Source organism: Amblyraja radiata, chromosome 25 (assembly GCF_010909765.2).
Source record: "Amblyraja radiata isolate CabotCenter1 chromosome 25, sAmbRad1.1.pri, whole genome shotgun sequence".
NCBI lineage: Eukaryota > Metazoa > Chordata > Chondrichthyes > Rajiformes > Rajidae > Amblyraja > Amblyraja radiata.
The window spans coordinates 18430353-18455270 of NC_045980.1; the positions used below are offsets into that span (position 1 = coordinate 18430353).

Below are 24918 nucleotides of genomic sequence, written 5' to 3' on the forward strand. Positions count from 1 at the left end.
ATGTACCAACAGTGGAACAATGAAATAATTTCTTGTAGCTACACAACAGGCCTGTAAACACAATACGCATTGATAATTTATTGGTTTTTTTGTTTATTATATATTAATTATTTGTTTATTAATTATTAATTATATCCCCAATACCAGTGCTAAAAATCCCCAAAGTCCTTAATGCAACCAAAGGCAGGTCATAGTCGAGCATTGAGCTGTGTTCTTGTTGGGAAGAAGCTGTTCTTGAACCCCATGGTCACTAATTGTGCTGTCCGTTCTACTGAAGGCAATCCCCACATTGTGTATAGTATTAAAAGAAGGGGAGAACTTTGTTCATTTCTGTTCCATGTTGTGGGCCATAGATATGGTTGCCGACTGTCCCGTACTAGCCGGGACATTCCGTATATATGCGTTAAATTGGTTTGTCCCATATGGGACTGCTACTACTCGGGTTGAGGGGACTGTCGGGTCAGAGCACCACGTCCTGCCCTGCCTCACCCATCCATGGAGTGCAGCAGCAGCAGCGCCTCGCTCGTGGCCCCGTCGGTCGGCAGCCCCCGGCCAGCTGTCCGACCTTCAGACCTTCGCTTACCGCCGACACCTCCTTCTCATGGTCAATCATCGGTTCATGAGTTGGATGGGGTGCTGGACTCTTCATGCAGCAAACAAAAAGCCCCGCTGGCGGGCCAGCTGAGGAGTTTTAAGGAGGTGCAAAGTCTGGCGCCCGGGTCAAAACTCCTCAGCTGACTCGCCGGCTGGGCTTTGTGCGCAGTCCAGCACCCGGGCCAATTCATCATTCACCCAGCCACGGCCGAGTCCGCCAATGAATTGCCCCGGACTTGGTGACTCGGTTGACGTCCTGTCACGTTGTTGATGTCCTGTCACTTTCCGTGCATCAGTTGCACGCCTGGTTCGTCGAAAAGGTCAAAATTCATAATTCGCAGTACGGTTTCTACTGAATGTGTCGCTTTTGCACCGTAAAGTCGAAATATCGTAAGACGAAGTATCGTAAGTCGAGGAGCATCTGTACTCTGTAATCACCAGAGGGTACGCTTACAGGCAGATCCTAGATCTGAAACAACAGCGTGCGTGCGTGTTGCATGTGCTGTTGGCACACGAGTGATTCACCTGTCATCCAATCACAGGCCACCTTATGCTGATCTGTTGTACGCTATATTTTGCCAATTCCTGCCAAAACAAAACGTTTCAGTAACGTCTGGTTTTGTTCGGTCGGTTTGACATGTGCAAATATGGATAAACCTGCAAAAAAGAAAAGACTGCAGCTATAACAAGCAATGGGAAGCAAAAAAGATGTGTGTTAAAGGGCTGTCCCACTTGGGCGACCTAATTGGCGAGTTTAGAAGAGTTTGAAAAAATGACATGTTGAAGACCTCCTTCGACCTCCTTCGACTATGTTGAAGACCAGCTTCGACTAGCTTCGACTAACTTCGGGAAAATTGGACACCGAATTGTGGAGAGTGAAGACGACCTCCTTCGATCCCCTTCGACCTCCCTTCGACTATGATGAAGACTATCTACGACTACCTTCGACTACCCTCGATTACCTGATGCTAACATGCCGTCCTACTGCAACTAAACCTACGAGTGAAAAAAGTCAATTTTTTTCCATGGCGACCATTTTTTACTCGCGGGCATTATTTAGTATATTGAAAAATACGCCGCGGCCTAGCTGAGGTCACCACAGGTATGCGGCGACCCCTCTCGAGCATGAAGGAGAGTTACGAAGACCTTCTGCGACCTCGTGTCGACCAAGCTGCGAGTATGAGTCGAGGGCAAACTCGCCAGAACTCGCGGATTAGGTCGCCCAAGTGGGACAGGACCTTTAAGCCCGTCCGTGGTGACTCGACGAAGGTCTTCTGTATTGTGTGCCATCGGGAATTTGTCCCTTATTTTGACCTTTTGTCCCTTATTTTGACCTTTTGTCCCTTATTTGGGATTGAGAAAGTTGGCAGCCATAGCCATATAGATGTCAGTAGCTTTTTTTTTCTATTTTATTGCTGGAAACTTTAGTTCTAAAAAGGACAGGAGAATTCAGCGGAAGACACTAGAACAACTTCCATAGCTTCCTGTTAGTAGGGGCTGTATGATTAAGGCATGATGGTTTGTGCAAGATTGTGCAGAATTTCTATGCCAACATGTTGGATCTCGGAGGGACCTCAAGGGCAACTTCCTCATTTAGAGGATGGTCAGTATCTGGAATGAGCCCCTGGAAGAAGCTAATAAAGCAGATACAATTATAAGTTTTAAAATACATTTGGACAGATATATGGATCGGAAGGGTTTAGACTCTGAACCAAATAGAATTAGCCCAGTGTGCCAACTTGGTCAGCATGAACAACAAGTGCCTGGGATGCTTTACTTTGAAAGCACCATATAAACGCAGGTTGTTGAATAATCCAAGCAGCAGATGCATGGGACTACAGCTTGAAACCAGGCTCTTCAGCCCAACACGTCCATGCCAACCAAGATGCCCCATCTAAGCAAGTCTCAATTGGCCCATATCCATCTAAATCGAAGGAGTGTCATACCTTGAAGTTCACCTCAAAAGCTGAACAGGTTCATTATGCGGGTATAACTTGTTTCTTAATCTTTGCATCAAAATACTAACTATAGACATAGGGTTATCATAGGCACGTCTTCACAACTCCGTTACATAAGTTGAAGAAAGTGGCTCACCGCCACCTCTTGCAGATGTGCCAATACAGTTATCAGTAGCCTTGCGCCGTGCTGGTGATGCCTCGGAATGAATTTTAAAAGACACATGCAGGCCTGACATTGGGAAACATTATTTCACACAGTAACTAACACGTGGAACATTGCCAAAAATAAAGTTGAAACCAACTCACTTGGCTCTTTTTTACTATGTGAAAATTGCCAGGTGCTATTAGTGGGGAAAACAATAAAAAGGGGATGTGCTAAAAGGCTCAAGCAAATAGACAAGCTGTTTCTTCAGTCGGGACCCTATTTTAAGAGAATGCAGTTGCCCATTTTAAGGACTGATTTGCTGAAATTCATAGACAAGAAAACAAAGCAAGGTTGCAAGGAAATGGCCTCTGTCGCAATAGCTTTGCTGTGGAATTGCTGTGATTTAACTCCCCCCCCCCCCCCATCTCAGACTTGCCTCCCCTCTGGCCAGGGGAATTTGATGTGATAATGGTTTTCCCCTAAGATGGTCCCTGAGTTGTTGATAAAAGCCAGTTCTGCCCCTTAGGATATCCAGACTGCACTAATAGATAAAAGACTTAAAATAACCTTTTAACAATATTGTAAAAGTATTATTTCTTAAATCAGAGCTAAGTTAGGCTGGTTGAAGGCTCAGATGAAAATCATTTTAATGCGCTCCCAATGTTTCACCAAAGGCTAGAGACAAATTGGAAATCTCAAAGTAGATAGTAACATGGAAATTAGAAAACGGTTAAATGTATTATTTAAATCAAACCTCACGACCAATTAAGAACTAGTGCATTCGTGATTTATGGCAAATATCTACATCTACTGCAACTTCAATAATATCGTTGTCATTCTGTTTCTTGAGCAACGACATCAATTTAGAAACTATTGATTTTGTAGAAATTCTTGTTTGAATGTACATTTGCTTTAAAAAAAATTGGATAAAGTACCTCTTATAGAAACAATGTTAAGTTACTTTTAAAATCTAGCAAAAAAACTCATATGCTTTTTTGATTTGATTGAAAGATGCAGGCAGCATAAATGCAAGCCCTTTGCCTCACTGAGCCCATGGTGGCCATCAATCATTCCTTCATACTAGTTCAATGTTATCCAACTTTCTCATCCACTCCGTACACAAGGGGATATTTACAAAGGCCAATAAACTTAAAGACCCACATGTCTCTCGGAGTTGGGAGGAAATAGACGCAACCAGAGGAAACCCACGCGGGTCACAGGGAGAACGTGCAAAGTCTGCAACTGGGGTCAGAATTGACCCTGGGTCACTGGCTCTGTGAGGCAGCAGCTCTACCACTGTGCCACCCTATATGCTGTACTTGTGTTTTCTGATTTTTCTATGATATTTAAGTACAAATATTATGGATCTTGTTGGAACGATTAAGTGAAATACGAAGTGAATTATGATGATATTTGCCATTTTGACGATTTATAATCTAGTGGGAATCAAAACCACTATTGTGCCTATTCTTTTTCAGCTAAAATAATCCAAGATAAAATGAGTGTACAGCCAAATATAATAATAATAATAATAATAATAATGTCTTTATTTATATAGCACATTTTTAGTCAACTTGCATTGACCCCAAAGTGCTTCACACAATTACTTCCATACAGACAGGCAAAGGTGGGTGAAGTGTCTTGCCCAAGGACACACACAGGCAAAGGTGGGTGAAGTGTCTTGCCCAAGGACACAACGACAGTATGCACTCCAAGCGGGATTCGAACCAGCTACCTTCCGGTTGCCAGCCGAACACTTAGCCCATTGTGCCATCTGTCGTCCATATAGTAAAAGCACTGCCCACAATGCTGGAAATTATTACTATTGTACTTTTTCCTGCTTTACTATACTTTCACAGCTGCGCCATTGAACTCCTAATTAAACTTCCTCAAAGAAAAGCTGCCCAGAAATTATGCCAAGCTACTCATGCTGATAAACATAATTTGTCCTTTTTGTATGAGAGGGAGTTAGCAAGGATTTGTAGACATGTAAACAATATTAACTTTTCTCCAGAATATGTTAGGATTGCAAAATTGCTTCAACATAAATATTTTAGCAGATTTGGGACATCACTGAATACATGTCCTCTTTACTCATGTTGCTTTAAGAAATGAACAAGCTCCGAACTGCCCTCTGTGAATATTAAGAAAACATATCATCTGTCTTTCGAATGAGACATCAAACTAAAGTCCTTTGTGATCGGTAAGGTGGACAGAACATATTCTTGATTTGATTGAAAAAAATCAAGTGCTGCTGAGAAAGGAGAGAAGGGGGTTGCCTGGCATTCTGGTGAACAATCATTGATTAAACAGCATAACTATAAAGCATTCATTTGATTGCAAGGCCTTGCTAAAATCAATACACATGTTGCTGCTACCTATCAGTGATTAACAACAGTAACACTTGAAAAATCCTTCATGATTTTAAAGAACTTTAGGATGCCCATGGGTTATGGAATTATGGTTCTTTCTTGACATGCATGCTGTAATTATACTGTTTAGATATTTGTCAAACAATTTATAATTTGACTATCCTTTTTCTTCCAAATCTTGGATATATTAAAACCATGTGTGTGCTAAAATTGATGTCTAAAAGAACTCATTCGAGCTATGGCCACAAAATATATATTTTTATATCAAACTTAACACGTAATGCTATCTGCTAATTACTTGTTTAGAATTGCTAATTTTTCAAAGTAAAATTTAATGGCAGAACCAAAAAAAAAAGCCCCAGGATATTTAAGTGGAAAAAATATTCTGGCCAATGATTTCGTTCAAAGTGCTGGGTTCTCATAACAGTAGATCTATTATGGTTCTAGCCAACATTGGTAAATTTAAGGCTATAAACTTAAACTTAATGGTTCTCAAGTATCTCATCCAAATTATTGTTCCCATTGGATGGCTGTACCTGTTTTGCATTAAAGTAATTGTGGGTCAGTATCTGAGCTTCCTTGTCTTAGAATTCTAAGCTGCCTGACTGAGGGGAGGGGGGGATTGATAGAAAGAGCAAACTGCACAAAACTATTAATATTTGCTCAAACAAGGTATAGCACATTCTACAGAAATGTTTTAGCTGCTGCTGCAAATGATAAAGGATGGCTGTTGTGTGTGTGCGCAAAAGGAAAGGTGTAAAAGTTAGACATTTTGCTGGTAATATTTGAAATATGTTTAATAGAAGCAGATGCTGGCATTTAACATGAGTCTCCAAGCTAGCAGTATGTTTTATAAATTCTTGCAACTAGGTGGGGCTTTTTAAAATCTTATCTGACATCTTATAGTTTGTAGTGAACGAAATGGTGTTAAGCGACTATTGTTCACAAAAGGCACGAACTGTCCTACACCATTTTGTAAAGTGTTATTTGCTGCTGTAAGCATTCCAAAAATTGACAGCTGTTAATGTAGGGTTGTTTTAGAAGATGCAGGCAACAAACACCACTTATCCTGGCGATCTCCAGTTGTATACAAGATATCTTGCAGTCGAGCTCTATCACAGAGACTGCAAATATAGGCCGTGTCAGAGAATTTCTGTTTCGCTGTGTGCAGAAACGAGTGATTTTCACTGTTATACGCATATGACAGTGCAGCGCAAGAACGGTCCACATGGCCAACAATGTCCACACTGAGCATAATGTCAAATCTCCTCCGCCTGGACCTGATCCATATCCCTCTATTGAATGCAACTTTCATATCTGCCTCCACCATCATCCCCGGCAGTGGGTTCCAGGCACCGACCACTCTCTGAATTAAAAACAAATAGCCCGCACATCTCCTTTAAACGTTGCCACCCTCACTTTAGAGCTTTGCCCTCTGTTTTTCAGCATTTCCACCCTGCGAAAAAGGTTCTGATCGTCTACCCTATCTATGCCTCTCATCATTTTATATATTAGATTAGATTAGATTAGATTAAACTTTATTAATCCCCTTATTCAGGGGAAATTCTGATGTCCTTGCAGCACACTAATAAAAATACAACATAGCATTCAAAAAGAAGTTCAACACAAAAACATCCCCCCACAGTGATTCCCACTGTGGGGGAAGGCACAAAGTCCAGTCCCCATCCTCTTGTCCACCCAAAGTCGGGCCTATTGAGGCCTCCACAGTCGCCGCCACGGCGCCCGATGTTCTCGCCGGGTGATGGTGCTCCGGCGTCGGGAGAACCCCCAGCGGCTTGGGGTGCCAGGAACGGCCGCCTTCCCACCGGAGCCCGCGGCTTCCAAGCCAACAGACCGCGCCAGACGGAGCTCCGCACACTGGTGATCTCGGCGAGATGTAAGTTCAACGTCGCAGCTGGCCGCTCCGCAGAACCGCGGCTCCACGATGTTTTCCTCGGCGGTACCAAGCATAGTGGAGTCCCAGCGCGGCGACCCAGGAAAGGCATCGCCCGCTCCGCAATAGCGCTCCAGCGCTGCGCCGCCGCCAAAGCCGATGTTCTGCGCCGCCGCCAAAGCCGATATTCTGGCCAGGTCCCCTCAGGGAAACGTCGCTCCAGGACCCGCTGGTAGGCCGCGAGGACAGGTCGAAGTCGCTGCTCTGATATCTCTATCAGATCTCCTCATAACCTACGATGCTCCAGAGAAAATGAACCATGTTTGTCCAATTTCTCCTTATAGCTAATTGCCTCTAATCCTGGCTGCATTCTCGTAAACCTGGAGAGACATGGAACTGCAGATGCTGGTTTACCAAAAAAAGAGAAACGGTGCTGGAGTAACTCAGTGGGTGAGGCATCATCTCTGGAAAACATGGATAGGCAACATTTTGGGTCAAAGGGTCACGACTTGAAATGTTAACTATCCACATTTTCCAGATATGCTGCCTCACCAGCTGAGTTATTCCAAACCGTGTATCTTTTCTTGTAAACCTTTCCTGCAACTTTCCAACTTCTATTTCTTGCTTTAAGTGACCATTGGGTAATATGCTATTGCAATTTAATTAAAACCTTTTTTAGGTACAATTATTAATTAAAGGTTATTAATTTGTTTCCAAAAAAGAAATCAAAACCTATTGAAATCTCAAACTGCAGATATAGCTGCTTTTACTAATTGCTTTACCGCAACCAGCTTTACTATTCCTTTCCCATCACCCTGAGTAATAACAAAACTAGATTTATTTCTCTGGCAAAATGTACAAAGGAGCATCATCATATAGCACTTGACAAGATAGTGCATCAAGAAGTAAAGCAGATCACCAAAAGCTTAATCAGAGAAAGGTTTTAAAAGAAGAAAGAAAGAGAGCTGAAGATGTTATAAGATTTAGGGAAGGAATTCCAGGCCTTCGAGCCTTGGCAGTTGGTAAGTGTTTTGGCTGATAATATGTGTCTGGCTGTTGGGTTATTTTTGTCACCTCTCATCCAGACTGCTGGGGGTGAGGTTATTAACAGCTGTGGGTTACTGGAAGGGCCGGTTTATGAGATCGATCCCAGCAATGAAGTGAGTAAACAAAGGAGAGATTAAATAGATTGGGACTATACTTATCAGAATGAGTTTGTATTGAAATAGAAAAGATCCTGAGAAACATGAAATACACCAGCACTTTATGTCTATCCTTGGAGTAACTTAGCGGGTCAGGCAGCATCTCTGGAGAACATGGATAGATGATGTTTCAGGTCGGAACCCTTCTTCTGACTGGTGAGTAGACCATTGTATAGGCTTCAGACCGGAGTTCATGCCGACCTGAAACGCCACCTATCCATGTTCTCCATTGATGCTGACGGACCTGCTGAGTTATTCCAGCATCTGCTGTTTCTTATATCAACACTCCAAAAATTATTTTCTCTTGTGGATTAGTCATCGTCGTGAAATAGCCTCAAGATACGTAATCCAATTAATCTCAAATTCGGGACATTTCTTCTATCAAAGGATTGTGTACCTTCAGAATATTTTACTCCAAAGATCTGTGAGATCTGTGGAGATTAAATATGTACAAAGAAGGTGAATTTGAGGTTGGATCATATCAATTGTGATCTTATTAAATGGCAGAGTAAGCTTAAGGGGCTATGCAGTCCTTCTTTCTTGTGTTCGTAAAGAGAACTTTAGGGGCAGCAGAGTGGGCAGCTTTTAGAGCTGCTGCCTCCAGTGCCGAAGACCCAGGTTCGATGTACTGTCTGTGTGGAGTTTGCACGTTGTTCCTGTGACCACATGGGGTTCCTCCCAAAGACGTCAGGGTTTGTAGATTAATTGGCCACTGGAAATTGCCCTTAGTCTGTCGGGACTGAATGAGAAAATGGGATAACATAGAACTAGTGTGAAGAGGTTATATACAGTATGTTGGCGCAAATTCAGTGGGCCAAAGAGCCTGTTTCCATGTTTTTTTCCAATTTTGTGTTTAAAAAAAAATATATAGTATAGATTTTTCAGGATTCTGCAAATTCCTTTTGCAACTATGTCAGCGTTATATCCTGGATCTTCTGTCTTAATTTTCGGAAGATAGACTTGTTCTGTTTGTAACTCCTCAAAATCTTGACACCTGAAATGTTCAGGTATTGAGATCTGGTGTGCTTGTTCAATAATACTTGTGTTGGGGCAAGAACATCTCTTGCAGAGGTGTAGCAGGAGTATATTGCCATCCGGAATATCAAAGATTCACATCTTTGTGCCACGGTCTTTCATTCTGCAACCTGTTTTTCTACATATAATCTTAGGCATTGGCATACGCAATCTCCTTGTTGCCAAACACTTTACCTCTCCTTCCCATTCCCATAATGACCTTGCTGTCCTGGGCCGTCTCCACTGTCGGAGTGAGGCTAAATGCAAATTGGAGGAACAGCACCTCGCATTTGGCTTGGGCAGCTTACAACCCAGCGGTATGAATGTTGATTTCTCTAAGTTCAAGTAACACGTGCATTCCCTCTCTCTGTCTCTTCCCCCACCCTAGTCGTTCTATCAGTTTCACTGTTCACCCTGCTGAGTTAAACTGCTTGTATCCACTCATTATTTCCTTTTCCACAGCCAACAATGGACCATTGTGGGCTCCACCTTTCCTCGATCATCGTTGCTGGCTTTGATTTGTTCTTTTCATACCTTTCATTCATTTGTTCTCAGTACCTTTAAATATCTCTAGTTTCTCTCTCGCCGACTCTCAGTCTGAAGAAGGGCCTCAACCCAAACGGCACCTGTTCCTATTCTCCAGAGATGCTGCCTGCCCCACTAAATTACTCCAGCATTTTGTGTCTATCTTCGGTGTAAACCAGCATCTGCAGTTCCATCCTACACATATAATCTCTTGATCTCTGTGTACAAGGTGGTTGGCCTTCTTTTCCAGGTCAGTGGGTTTCTTGCCCCAAAGACATATTATAAATCAACTTTCAACAATTTAACTCCTCATGTTGATCCTTGACATTTAATTCATTTTAAAGTGCTTCAAAGTGGAGATTATTAAATTGGGAAATAAACCTTCCTCCTCCTCTTCGAAAAAGTGGAATATATTTCTTGGGGCGCAGGAAGCTGAGGGGTGATCTTACAGAGGCATATAAAATCATGAGGGGAATAGATGGGATGAATGCAGAGTCTTTTACCCAGGGTAGGAGAATCAAGGACCAGAGGACATAATATAAGGTGAGAGGGGAAAGACTTAATAGGAACCTGAGAATCATCTTTTTCACTCGGAGGGTGGTGGGTATATGGAACGAGCTGCCAGAGGAGGTTATTGAGACAAGTACAATGACATTCAAAATAGAGGTACATGGTTAGAAAAGGTTTGGAAAGATATGAGAGAAATGGGACCAGCTTGGATGGGACATCTTCTTTGCCATTGATAAGTTAGGATGAAGGGCATGTTTCAATGCTATATGGCTGTTAATTAGTTTTTTCTACCCAAACTGAAGATCAAAGTGACAAAGACTTGGCGTTCCTAGATAGACGAGATTCAGCAGCAAGAAGGGGAAAAAATCTGAGCTCAAACATTCCTGTTAGAATAGGTACACGAGACAAGTTGTGATAAAGGGGATATGGGCAAAAGTCAAGACTGCTGAATTGCAAATCATTCATGGTATTCTGGCAGAGTTTAGAAAAATGTTGCAAACTTGCCTATTTTGTTTTGACTTTACCAGGAGGATCTATTATTCTCCGTTTATTATAAATTGAATTGCTTCTGCAGCAATTTTTGAGGTCAGATAAATTATTATTGTAAAATCGGATATTGGTTATCAGAAATCAATCAACGATGGTTCAATGGTACTTTATTGTCACATGTACCGAGCTACAGTGAAATTCAGTTTTTGCATACAGTTCAGTAAAAGTATTACTATACACAAGCACAATCTTAGTTAGTTACAAGTGTGTAGTATAGTACACTGAGACAGTATACAAGAGTCGCTCTGTCTTGGCACCATTTTTCATGATTGAAGTCCCAAGTTGTTTATTAATGTAGAGTTCTTAACTTTGCCATGAAGGCCGGTTATCCTGGCGGTGTTGCAGGGTCGGCCTGGGCAAACAAAGTTGTTGCTGTCCTCCACCACTGCAAGCTGTGTCCGATCTGCGCACCCGGTCTCTTGAAGCAGCGCCCAAGATCTATGGTGATTTAGGGCTGAGATTAACCAAGATCTCATTGAATGATGAGGCAGATTTGAGGGACTAAGTAGCAGCTGACTTGATATTCCTGAATAGCTATGATTAATAGACAAATGTTTTGGAGGAATTATAAAACTGTGCTCAGGATATAGTCTTATTGTGTGGCCCACGGACTCCCCACCAACTGTCGTGCACTATTTACAGCACTCATACAGCATTCCCACATTTCCATTTCCTTCCAGATTCCACCATTCACACACACACACTTTAGGAAAATATGGAGGCCAATTAGCCTACCAGTCCACCTTTCTTTGTGATGTGGGAAGAAACAGAAGCACCCTGCGAATCCAGCGTTCAGAGTTTAGTTTCACCGTGATCACCTGTACACTAGTTCTATGTCATCCCACTTTCACATCCTACATACACGAGGGGCAATTTACGATGGCCAATTGACCTACAAACCCGCACATCTTGTGGGATGTGAGAGAAAACCGGAGCACCCGGAGGAAACCCACGCAGTAGCAGGGAGAGCATGCAAACTGTACAGACAGTGCCCAAGGTCAGGATCGAACCTGGGTCTCCAACGCTGTGAGGCAGCAGCTCTACCGTTGCACCCCTGTCGCAGAGAGAGCATACAAGCTGAACACGGACAGCACCGAGGATCAGGATTAATCCCATGATATTGAAACTGAGAGGCAGCAGATCCAGTCTGTGCTGTGGCAAATCAGGAAATTATAATGCATAATATTTTATATTTGGCACTATTTACACTTGCTGTAACGCCATGATCTTTCATTTCAGGTGATTGTTATTGATAAAGGAAGGATAGTGGAATCTGGCACCCATCAAAGTCTTTTAGTAAAGGGCGGGATTTACAAGAGATTGGTTATACACCAATTGACTGCAAACACAGTGTCGCTTGGAGGAGATTATTTCCAAGAAGATGATTCATCAAATGGAACACATGTGGAAGAGGCCTCAAACTGTGAGAGAGAATATTGGAGCAATGCAGATATTAATATGGAAAAACAGCAAAATGGTTAAGTTGTTTTACATTAATCAATTATAAGCATTGATGTGATGATCACCATTTGTATGTGTCAAATGCTATTGAACATTTGGAGCTCATTTGTCTGTAAAAGTATAATCTTACAGTTCTTTATCTTAAAACAAAAGTCCAGAAGTTTGTCGTTACATGCTCTTGACTGTTGGATTTGCAAATTAAGTGAAAAGCAAATGACTGTCCCATTGAGATCATATTCCAGTAAGGTCTTGTATACGTGACACTCGTACTTAATTCCACTGGTACATTGCAGCAAGAGAACAAGATAGAAAACTTGTGGAACTCAAATTCACATCAAACTGCCTCATGTAAAGCATGTTTTGTTCTTTCGTCAGTGATAATTTAGAAGTGTTAACCATGTGTAAATAACCTAGGCCCTCATCGTTATATTTATGATTATATTTATTTTGAGTACAAGAGTAAGGGAAGCAACAATAGTTACGCTACTGTTGTTGCGATGCTTGACATTGGCTCCACCGAACTTGCGAGCACTTCTACTAAACGTTTTTTAATTGCATCTTGTTGTTTAGCAGGATATTTACAGGCTAGAAGGTAATACTAGTCTTAAAACACACTTTATTTTTCTGCCCATTTGTTTTGACTTATTTCTCCAACCTCCTCATCCGACTCCCCGACTTGGGCACCAATCCACAGTGGCTAAACTAACACACACAGGAAACTTTTACCATTAATGTCAACAACCTAATTGTGGAGGGTCTCGTCGGGAAACATGCACAGTTCCTGTCGGCTTCACTGAATTGAGAGGATAGATTTGCTTTCCTACTCCCAACTGCCCTCCCTTCCCACCCCTTACCCATCACAGTTTCCCCCACATTGTTTCAAATGAGATAAACAATCACTACACACCAACCAAGTCACAATATAAGCATGAAACATTCCATGATCAAACCGATCCGCGCAACTCAGCCACATTTTCATCATAACTTTGTCGTTTTTTACTCGTACTTTTAGTTTCTCAATTAAAAGTTGTTTGGGCTAGTTAAAGACGGTAATTATTTAGAAAAATATATATTTAAAAAGAACATAGCAGCAACTGCTTTTTATTTTATTAAATTGTCCCTTTTAAACCAGTAAAAAGGAATTGCAGAATAAATGATATCTGAATGAATGTTCATATTTATTTGTCATCTCTTTGCTAATTTTGCTTCTTAGCCAGATTGCACTCCGTTTTAGTGACGTTTTCTTCTGATTATATGCTGATTAGATACCCTGGCTTTCTCAGTAATAAGATTATATGTCTCATCATGACTGATAACTTATTTTGTCTTAATTTATGTTTACATCAAGAGAATTTTAAAAGTTTTGTGGTGACTATTGAGTAGAATTATTGGATGTGCACTTTATAAAAATAATACAGAATTGTACTTGCTGTTAATTAAGTTGGTCGGGTGCAAGTTTTAAATGTCAGTATTTGAAATTGATCTTCAGTAACGAGGAGCAAACAGAATTTGTTCAAATTGAGTTTATAAAATAGCTGCATAGTTCTTTGACAATGCATTACAAGTTTTAATTTATTGGCACAAGAATTATAAAGGAGTGTATCACTAAATTAATACGATTAAAAATAAGTAAACAATGTCAATGTGCAACATTTAAGGGAAATCAATTGTTGTATAGGAATTTTATGGAACTGTGGTGATGATATAGTATCTATTTTGAAAAAAAGTTGTGAAATTGTGTAAATATGTGTATCACTTTTTACATACATTCGTGGCATATATGATGCAAGGTTCATCGTTCCACAGCATCTGAGAATTTTCAAGCCCTCTTCTGGCTCTTTTAATGTGGATATTACCACAGTTTATCAAGCTCAGAAAAAATGTACATTCTTTGCCACACCATGGCTCGAGTAATCCCCATCTTAACTGCCCTCGTAAAGCCGACCATCTTTCTCCAAAGCATCGAAGGACGATAGGAAGGAACATCATTTGTCATGGGAATTACAGATGTTAGTGTTTAGTAACAAATTACAAGACTGCCAAATTTATCCTGTCTAACTGCTGTGATTTATAGATACTATTAAACTAGAAGGATGCATTTTGAGAAATGTTGCCTAATGTCCTGCAGGTTCTTCATTCTGGCTTCTCCCTTCGTTAGATAATAAAAACCAGTAACGTTTTAACATACAGCAGGTTTGCCGCTATTTAAACTTCCAGGCCCTGCTTAAGTAAATATCCACTATATTTATCTGACCTTACAAACAGGGACAGATAAATTACAGTTTTTTTGCACCAAATTGAAAAAAAAAATATTGCTTGCAAACCAATCTATTCTTGTGCAGATCACAATAAATCTTTCTTTAGATTCAGGAATGGTGCATTATTGAATATATTTAGCAGGCTGAATGATCTTTTACACTTGCAAACTGAACCCAGTAATTATATTTGTTTTCCAAGAAAATTGCATCTGTAAACATTTTACTGTGTTGCATTATGCAGATTTTAAATTTATTTACGCTTACAGTGCCTATTACACACAATGTTGTAGCATTAATAATTATTAGAGGATGTTTCACTTGAGTCATTTTAGTGGATTGTTCATAATTATTTTCAACTGCAAGGAAGAAATCCACTTTTTGTGAATTCAACAACCCAAGTGGCTGAATAATTACTAAGCTGTAATTATTAAAGTTTGGCTATGAGCCTGAATGATCTCTTATATGTTCTAAAGCCAAGTCAACTGTACAGCTTTGTATACCATAAATGCCAACAGTTCTTTGGTGTATTTGTATTCACAAACATGTACTATTTAATTTGTATGATGCACTTTGAGCCATATTTCTAACTACTGAGATTCATATCAAAGTTTATTTTTCAGATTTATGATAATGTGACAGTACCATTATTAATGAAAGTGCAATGGATAAAATGTTAGCTGTATTCTGTTACAAATTAAATGTCACATGAGATGTGCCAACTACAATATGTGCGGTATGTCAATCGAAGATTTTGGAAGAATAAAGTTGTTCACACCATATCTTCGGCAAGCACTATACTTGTGCAACCAATCTGTGAAATAGTATTTCCTGCTACCATGAGTGTCAGTCACAAAGAAACTGCTTGAATGTTAGCAGCAAGAAAAATATAGTGCTGGAGTAACTCAGCAGGTTGGGCTGCATCTCTGGAGAACATGAATAGATGCTGTTTCAGGTCTGATGAGTAGACTGGATAGGTGACTACTGTTTGCCTGAGATATGTCATAAATTCCAAAAACTTTGAAAGAAATGAAATTCCGAAAATGTTGAATAACATTGGATAACTTGGAGAATAAATGGCAGATGACGATGTAGGATCTGTCTTCTCAGACTAGCCGAATATTTTTACTGCACCCCGTTGCATTGACATAATCTTTTACCACCAACTTACTCTGAAGTGTTCCGTCCGCCTTAATCGCTAAGTAAGAAGAAGAGCTTTAGTTATTGTCAAATTAATCATCTGTTTGGAAATCCATAGTAATTTCCTTGCATCTGTCTCTGAAATAGTAAATTACTTTATGCATCAGCTTTATGGACAGTGCAGTAGATATATAGCCAACTGAAATCCTCAGGTGTGTACTCTAGGCATAGATTGGAGTGCAATACCAAGGGACAAGGGGGTATTTTCTCCAGAGATGCTACCTGACCTGTTGAGAAACTCCAGCACTTTGTCTTTTTTTAAGAGATCCTTTTTTCAGTTCCATAAATGAGTCCCATCTTCCTTCACAGGTAAACATCAAACATACCTGTAGTTATTTCAAAGAATCATGTGTACATTTTGTTCAGCTCTTATCTATCAAGGAGCACTACAAAAATTTGTAATTTAATTATTTTTCTGTTGAGGTCTTGCATTGTGTAAATTGGTCTTGAGGGAACAGTTGAAAATTGTTGTCGAAACAAAGAACTGCAAATGCTGGTTTATACCGAAGATAGACCCAACGTGTTGAACTTAGCGGGTCAGGCAGCATTTCTGGTGAAAAAGGATGGTTTACGTTTCGGATCGGAACCCATCCGACTCGAGAAGAAGGGTCCTGTACTGAAACGTCACCCATCCTTGTTCTCCAGAGATGCTGCCTGACCCGTTGAGTTACTCCAGCACTTTGTGTATATATTTTACATGAAAATTATTAATCTCCCCAGCACTATTGACCCGATCTTTGAGTGTCTGTCAACATTTTTGTTTGTAATCTTTTGGTAACTTACATTACACTTTGAGCATGAATTTGATACATCTTTGATATGTCAATAAAAAAAATCTAGAATGCTTGAATTCAGCAATAGTGCATGGAAACTGAAATTAATACTGAAATTAATAACAAGGTGCAAATGTAGTAGAATTTCCATGACGATGACTCTGTGGGTGGTTTATCTAATCTGGTAAACCTTATAGGTACATTGCAAATGATATAAAATCGCACATTAATGTAGGCACAGCTAGTAGAGCTGCTGTTTCATAAAGTCAAAACCCAGGCTCAATCCTGACCTCTGGTGCTGTCCATGTGGAGTTTGTACATTCTCCCTGTGACTGTGGGTTCCCTCCGATTGCTCCGATTTTCTCTCACATCCCAAACATGTGCATGTTTGTAGGTTAATTGTCCTCTAAACTGCCCCCTAGTGTGTTGGATGCAAAACTGCAATAGCAACTAGTGTATGGGTGAACATTCGTTAGCCATTCATTCATTCGTCAGTGGGCTGAAGGGCCTGATTCTATGCTGTATCTCTAAGCCAATGAGAACTTTTCATTAAGGAGTAACTCAGCGGGACAGGCATCATCTCTGGAGAGAAGGAATGGGTGCCGTTTCGGGTCGAGACCCTTCTTCAGACTTGTTCAGAGAGGAAGGGGAGCATGAGGACTATTGTATTTCCAAGTGAATTTGAGTGCAGGATGCAAATTAGTGTTGAAGTTGATGAAGTCAGTGAGTTCTGCATGAGTGCAGGAGGTAGCACCAATGCAGTTGTTAATGTAGTGGAGGTAGAGTTTGGGGATAGAGTCAGTGTATGCCTGGCACAGAGATTGTTCGACGTACCCTACAAAGAGGCAGGCATAGCTAGGGCCCCATGCAAGTGCCCATAGCTACGCCTTGGATTTGGAGGAAGTGGGAGGAGTCAAAGCAGAAGTTGTTGAGGGTAAGAACCAGCTCTGCTAGGCGGAGGAGAGTATTGGTAGACAGAAATTGGCTGGTTCTGTGGTCGAGGAAGAAACGGAGGGCTTTAACACCTTCCTGTTGGGGATGGAGGTGAGGAGTGACTGGACATCCATAGTAAAGATGAGGGAGTGGGGGGCTGGAAAACGGAAGTCAATGAGGAGACAAAGAGCATGTGAGGTGTCTTGGACATAGGTAGGGAGGGATTGGGCGAGGGGGCATAGGATGGAATCGAGGTATGTGGAAATTAGTTTGGTGGGACATGAACAGGCAGAAACAATGGGTCTGCCAGGACAGTTCTGTTTGGATTTTGGGGAGAAGATAAAATCAGGCCGTGCGGGGCTGGGGAACGATAAGGTTGGAGGCTTTGGAGGGCAGAGAGCCGGAAGTGATGAAATCAGTAATGGTGTTTGAGATTAAGGCCTGGTGCTCGTCTGTGGAGTCATGGTCCAAGGATAAGTAGGAGGAGGTGTCTGCGAGTTGTTGCCTGGCCTCAGTCCGGTAGAGGTCAGCGCGCCAGACTGCCACGGCACCTCCCTTGTCGGCAGGTTTGATTATCCAGTCGGGGTTGCTGCAGAGTGAGGAATTAAACATTTGAGACGGTTGATGGCCCGCTGGCAGTTGGAAATGAAAAGGTCTAAAGAAGGTAAAGAGGGTCATCCAGGGGAGTCCAAGAGGAGGAGGTCCGTTGGAGATGGGAGAAGAGGTCATCACTGGTGGTGAGGACTCCTTCCCATAGAAAAAGGCCCGGAGGCGACGGAAGAAGAGCTCTACATCGTGGCAGACCCAGAGCTCAAGGTGGGGACAAAGGTGAGGCCTCTGCTGAGGACAGACCATTCCGTATCAGAAAGGGGGCGGTCAGGGGGGATGGTGAACAAGGTGAGGCTGGAGGTCGGATGAGGGCAGGTGAGTAGATGGAGGCCTAGGGGGTGGTGGGTGGGTGTTCAGAGAGGAAGGGGAGCATGAGGACTATTGTACTTCCAAGTGAATTTGAGTGCAGGATGCAAATTAGTGGTGACGTTGATGAAGTCAGTGAGTTCTGTGTCCACCTTTGATTTAAACCAGCATCTGTGGTTCTTTCTGACACTTCATTCATATAGATTTCCCTTTTATAAACACAAAATGCTGGAGTAACTCAGCGGGTCAAAGGAATCTCTGGAGAAAAGGAATAGGTGACGTTTCAGATCAAGACCCTTCTTCAGATGACTTTCGATTTCCCTTTTGATCTTTGAGGTGACCTCTTTCCTAAACAACTCTCTTGCTTATAATACACTTATAAAAGATTTTGGGGTTATCCTTAATCCTTCCTGCCCAATTAGAGATTGAATTTAAACAGGAAGAGAAGGATCCAGCCCCGAAATGTCATTTGTCCATTCCCTCCACAGACGCTGCCTGACCCGCAGAATTCCACCAGCATTTTGTTTTCTTCAATATTCCATGGTAGTTAGGACCACCTAGTTAGGAACCACCCAATCAACAACCAGAGAGCAGTCCTGAGCTACCATGTATCATCTGATCAATATCGGTGAGACCAAGCGTAGGCTTGGCGATCGTTTCGCCTTAACCAACCTGACCTCCCGGTGGCTCAGCACTTCAACTCCCCCTCCCATTCCATATCCGACTTCTCTGTCCTGGGCCTCCTCCACGGCCAGAGTGAGCAACACCGGAAATTGGAGGAACAGCACCGCATATTCAGCTTGGGTAGGCTGCATCCTGGTGGCATGAACATTGAATTCTCACAATTCCGTTAACCCTTGCTGCCTCCTCCCCTTCCTACCTCTCCCTCGGCCCTCGGGCTCCTCCTCCTTTTTCCTTTCTTCTCCCCCCACCCTCTATCAGTCTGAAGAAGGGTTTTGGCCTGAAACGTTGCCTATCTCCTTTGCTCCATAGATGCTGCTGCACCTGCTGAGTTTCTCCAGCATTTTTGTGTACCTACCATGTATCTCATTGAAGCCTCTTGGACTATCTTGAATCAGACTTTACTGGACTTTATCTTGCACCGAACATTATTCCCTTTGTCCTGTATCTGGACAGTGTAAGAAGGAACTGCAGATGCTGGTTTAATCCGAAGAGACACAAAAAGCTGGAGTAACTCAGCGGGACATGCAGCGTCTCTGGAGAGACCCTGCTTCATACTGGTTGCGGATTCAACCTTGATTGTAATCATGTATAGTCTTTGTGCTTTATGCAACGAAAACGTTTTTCACTGTACCTCGGTACACGTGACAATAAACAAAACTACATCTAAATCCCACACCGTAATAATACTAATACAATTAGTAGTCACAAAATGATAACAATAGCTATAATATATAAGCATAAACCTTACAAAAATAAACAATATAATAAACTAAGATTACAGAACCAAAGAAGAACACTGTTTGGCCCCTCAGGGTCTCACATGTGGCCAATGACCCAACTCTGGCCTGTCCCATTGCCTTCTATTTCCTCATCACCACTTATCTCTCTAATCTTCCGTTCATTCTTTCCGCCACAACTTTACACTAACTTAGATGTAGAAACAAGGAACAGCAGACGCTGGTTTATACCAAAGATAGACACAAAGTGCTGGAGTCACTCAGTGGGTCAGGCAGCATCTGTGGAGGGAATGGACAGGTGATGTTCCCAGGTGAAGGGTCGCTTCTCCAGACTGTCCATTCCTTCCACATATGCTGCCTGACCTGCTGAGTTCTTCCAGCACTTTGTGTTTTGCTGCAGGTTCGGGCATCTGCAGTTCCTCGTGCTTTTGTAAGGTGGGGGAGAGGAGGGTGGTAGCGGAGCCCCGGTGTAGAGGAGGCCGTGGTCACAGGGAGGACATTCCACACCGAGCCCAGGATGCCTCCTCTCTCCCTGGCTGCCGACTGCCCCCTGCGGGAGCCGAGCCGCCGCTTCCTCCGGTCACCGGAGCCGGGTCCCCGCGGTTACTGGGAGCCCGCGCCTGGATGCGGTGTGTGTAACGAGACGGGACCCTCACTAGTCCTCCCTCCCTCTCTCTACCCTCCCTCCATCGCCTCTCTACCCTCCCTCCATCGCCTCTCCCCTCCCTCTCTCCCCTCCCTCTCTCCCCTCTCCCCTCCCTCTCTCCCCTCTCCCCTCCCTCTCTCCTCTCACCCCTCCTCTCTCCCCTCCCTCTCCCTCTTCCTCTCTCCCTCGCTCTCTCCTCCCTCTCTCCCCTCCCGTTGCTGCCAATCTCCCAGCAGTCAGACATTAGTCCGATTTCTCCGGGGGGCAGCCAGCGATCCTGAGAAGGAGCAGAGGCACCGCCGCTACCCTGTCCCACCGAGCCGAACCCACCGGCATATCCGCGGCGCCGGGTCTGACCCGCTCCCTGCTGCTGCTGAGCCTGCTGCCACCGGCCCCGGGGGAGGAGAGTGAGACGCGGCGCCTCTTGTATAAAGACACTGGGACATTGTGAAGGCAGCATTGGAAGTGTGCAGGGCATGGCCGGGAGCGGACATCTCACTTCGTGCACGGATCTCCAGAGGTGGGGAGGATTCCCAGTCACCTTGCTCCTGCTCTCCTCAGTGCCTGTGATGTGCACTTCATGGGGGACCGGCTTCCAATACAAGTTCCCGGCGGCTCTGCAAAGCAGCAAGGACCAGCTAGGAATCATCAGCAACGGGTTTCTCAGCCGGAGGTAACGGCCCCCCTGCCTCCCTCCCTCCCTCCCTCGCTTCCCTGCCATTTAACAATAACCTCTCTGAGATAAGGCGCAAACAAGGTGACAGTGATCTGCCGCGCTTGCTCGCTCAGTCCCAATGGTCTGGTGTGTCCGGATGTGGGCAGCACAAAACATCTCAATGCAGGGACAGGTTTATCCAGGCGAATCGGGGTTGGCGGCGGGGAAGTCGAATCATTATCAATATCCCTTTAGAGGGTTTTTTTGGAGAATCGTAGTTTACCAACTAGCCACCCAATAGCTGGGCATTATAGTGTTAAAACAACCCGTTGTATTTTAAAGTTGTAATTCTAATTGCCTAGAACACGTGTTGTTCTTGACAAAACTTTATTTCTTGACAAAACTGTTTCTATACAAAAAAAAAATTTTCTCGTCTAAACTGTTTCCTGATAAAAACTTTTTCCTTAAGAAAATGTTCGTTTATTTTGGACAAAACTGTTGCTTTACAAAGCTATTTTTCCCCCCGACTAAACTTTTTTCTTGACAGAACTTTTTTTTAAAGCATGTAACCTCCCTTTAGAATATAGATGTGGTTTAATAAATGCTAATGTATTGGTCTCCCACCCCCGGGTTTTTATTTCCTCGATACGTGGGATTGTTGTGGTGAATGTTTCACACAGTGTGCTCAGTTAGTGGGATTCTTCTAGCGGCCCCCGTGAACAGGGAACACTTGGCCCCGATGTCAGACCCGAGTTGCTAGTGAGTACACGGTCGCTAATTCCCTCCTACGCTGCTAAAAACCCCCACTGCCAGAAATTAAACGCGTAGCTGATACAAAACTGGATCCCAGTGCATGAGTGGGCTGATATCTCCATCTCGTCCATTCAGTGGGTGGTTCAGATACGACGTTAAAAATGCCCAATCTCCTCTTCCTAATCCAGCCGGTCAGTCCGCCTACCTGCATTGAGACGGGGGCAGGCAGGCAGGAGCTTTGTGTCGGGGCGGACAGCGGTGGGAAGGTTTGTCTAGCGACCGCTGGGTGTAGACGGCGCCGCTTCCTACGCTGCCACAGCGGCCGGCGGCCAAAGATCATGCAAGGCTAGCTCTAGTATCTTTGGCCACGGCGTTTTCACCTGACCCCCCCCCCCCCCCCCCCCCGGGCTCGTGTTAATCTCTCCCGCGGGTTTTAAACAGCCCGCTCCAATAAATCTCCCGAGAGCCGGAACGACCGGTCAAAGCGCACCCCACAATCGCCCAGTGTGTGGGATTCCTGACTCGAGAAAGCCCACTGCCCCCTCTCTGTCCCGGACACTGGGGCCAGCCCGCGGTTATCACGGCGAGTACATCCGCAACCTTTATTTCTTTTTGGAAAGACTTTTTGGAATCAGGCTTCACTTTAAACGATGGTGTTTCCTTTGATGTATTTCGCATGGTAGTTCACAGATACATTCGAAACTACCCGAGGCCAGTTACATGTGCCTACCTTGGACAAGTCTAAACACTAGTCGCGGTGGAGTTGGGTTTTTAATCAGAACTGGAACTGGAACGAGTTTGGCAAAAAAAACCACAGAATTCCCATTAGTTTGGTCTGCTCTGATTAGACTCTTTCCCAAACACCTGGGCGGGAGCTACAGTGAGAAGGGTGCGACATTAAACAAATTACAATGTACTGGAGGAACTCAGCGGGTCGGGCAGCATCTGTGGAGGGAATAGATGCGACGTTTTGAGTGTGGACCCTTCAAACATCGCTAAACTAAGCGCCACCCAGCCTGGGGAACCCATTCCTTCTTTCCACAGATGCTGCCTGTCTCGCTGAGTTACTCCAGCTTTTTGTGTCTATCTTCAATCTACCGGCGATCTACTCGAAGGCATCTGTGGTCCCTTGTGTGGTGAAAGTGTAGAATTCTTTGTGTGGAATCTGTGGAATTCTTTGCCACAGATGGCCTTGGAGGCCAAGTCAATTGATATTTTTTAAGAAATAGATTCTTGATTAGTACTGGTGTCAGGGGTTATGGGGAGAAGGCTTGAGAATAGGGTTAGGAAGGAGAGATAGATCAGCCATGATTGAATGGCAGAGTAGACGATGGGCAGAATGGCCTAATTCTGCTCCTTATGAACTTATGAAGGCACCCACGGTCCAAATACCCACACCCTGCCACGATTTTTTTTTTTTTAATTGAGAGTTCTGAAAGTGGAAGGGAAGGGGGGCCAAGAGCTGAAAGCTTGTATCCCCAGGGTCAGGCAGGCCTGCTGAAAGTGAGATTGGTACATAACAGAGGTACAATGAACTGGAAAAAATGACACAAAGTGCTGGAGTAACTCGGCAGGTCAAGCAGCATCTCAGGTGGACATGGATAGGTGACGTTTCAGGTTGGGACCCTTCTTCAAAACTGCAGGTGCTGGAATCTTGAGTAAATTTAAAAAGTGCTGGGGGAACTCATCCTTCAGACTCAATATGAAGAAGGGTTCCTACCCGAAACGTCGTCTGTCCATTCCCTGCTCAGATGCTGCCTGACCGGCTGAGTTCCTCCACCACCGAAGATAGACACAAAATGCTGGAGTAACTCAGCGGGTCAGGCAACATCTCTGGAGAACATGGATAGGTGACGTTTGTGGTGAATGTGGGGGAGGGGGGATTTCATTTTCCGCCACTCACAGTCACCACGCTGCCCGTTTCAAACCGTTTCTCCGCCAGACAGCCACAAAATGTTGGAGTAACTCAGCGGGCAGGCAGCATCTCTGGAGAAAAGGAATAGGTGACGTTTCGGGTCGACCCAAACCGTTACCCATTCCTTTTCTCCAGAGAGGCTTCCTGACCCGCTCAGTTACTGCAGCGTTTTGTGTCTTCATCTTTGGTGTAAATCAGCATCTGTAGTTCCTTCCCACACAACTCCCCTGTCTGTCCTCGCTGGCTGATCAGCCTGTTGGCTATCTCCAGGCTACAGTAGGTGAAAGTCCAAGGGAAAGTGAATAAACCTTCCCGGGACTCCACAGATGGGGCTGTTGCATGAAATTAAAGTGCAAGGAACCAGTTTCGTTAGACTGGTTTTTGTAAAGGAGTAGGAAGGAAGAGCAGATGCTGGTTTATACCAAAGATAAACACAAAATGCTGGAAAAACTCAGTGGGTTAGGCAGCACCTATAGGGAAAAAGAACAGGTAACGTTTTGAGTCGGAATCCTTCTTCAGTCTCTTCTTTCTGTAAACCAGCATCTGCAGTTCCTTGTTTCAACAGTCCGTCAAACAGCGGTGTGTGTGTAATTCCTGTCCACTCAATTTAGACAATGATTGACCATTGAATTCTCCAATTTTATGTACCCCTATCCGGCTGTGCACCCATTTCTCCCAATTACCCCCCCCCCCCCCCCATTCCCTTCCACCCACAGCCAATTAATCTACAAACCCGCACAAAACCAGAGCACCCGGAGGAAACACATTCTGTCACATGGAAAACGTGCAAACTCCATACAGACAGCACCCGAGGTCGGCATCATACCTGGGTCTCTGGCGCTGTGAGGCAGCAACGCCACTGCTGTGCCATGAGTGCTCCAGCCGTTTGCTGTTTTATTTTTGCTCCAGATGCCAGCATCTGCAGTCCCATGTATATCAACCGCCCACCAGTAGTCAGGGACCGTTATAACCCACCCCTCCATATTATCCCCCCCCCCCCACCATCCTATCCCAACCTCCCCCATCCTATCCCAACCCCCCCCCCACCCCATGTCCCTGGCCCATTCCTCTCCTGTGCCACCGTTCTCACTGCTTTAGTTGCTCAGGGGCATCAATGTTATTGTCACCAGTGGCCACAGCTTGAAGCTCTGCTGCTGCAAACGTCCACCATCCTAACGTCAGGTGCCTTGGCCAGAGGAGACTCCAATTGATTAAATTATGTATGGAT

The 24918-nt window shown here is 43.8% G+C and overlaps 2 protein-coding genes across 4 annotated transcripts in view; both read left to right on the forward strand.

Annotated features, from left to right (window-relative positions):
• Positions 1 to 15259, forward strand: part of LOC116987363 (ABC transporter B family member 1-like) — a 118977-nt gene extending 103718 nt beyond the window's left edge. The window contains exon 20 of the mRNA XM_033043344.1: positions 12003 to 15259. Coding sequence (XP_032899235.1) covers positions 12003 to 12245 — 243 coding nt within the window. The 3' untranslated portion in view covers positions 12246 to 15259. The remainder of the gene's footprint in view (positions 1 to 12002) is intronic.
• A 5301-nt stretch (positions 15260 to 20560) lies between these two features.
• emid1 (EMI domain containing 1) overlaps positions 20561 to 24918 on the forward strand; it is a 233281-nt gene continuing 228923 nt past the window's right edge. For 2 of the 3 annotated variants that reach the window (XM_033043346.1, XM_033043348.1), the window contains exon 1: positions 20562 to 21040. In XM_033043346.1, the coding sequence (XP_032899237.1) occupies positions 20844 to 21040 (197 nt within the window). In that variant the 5' untranslated portion in view covers positions 20562 to 20843. Of the gene's footprint in view, positions 21041 to 24918 lie in introns of all 3 variants that reach the window. The other variant, XM_033043345.1, reaches the window with a different exon arrangement.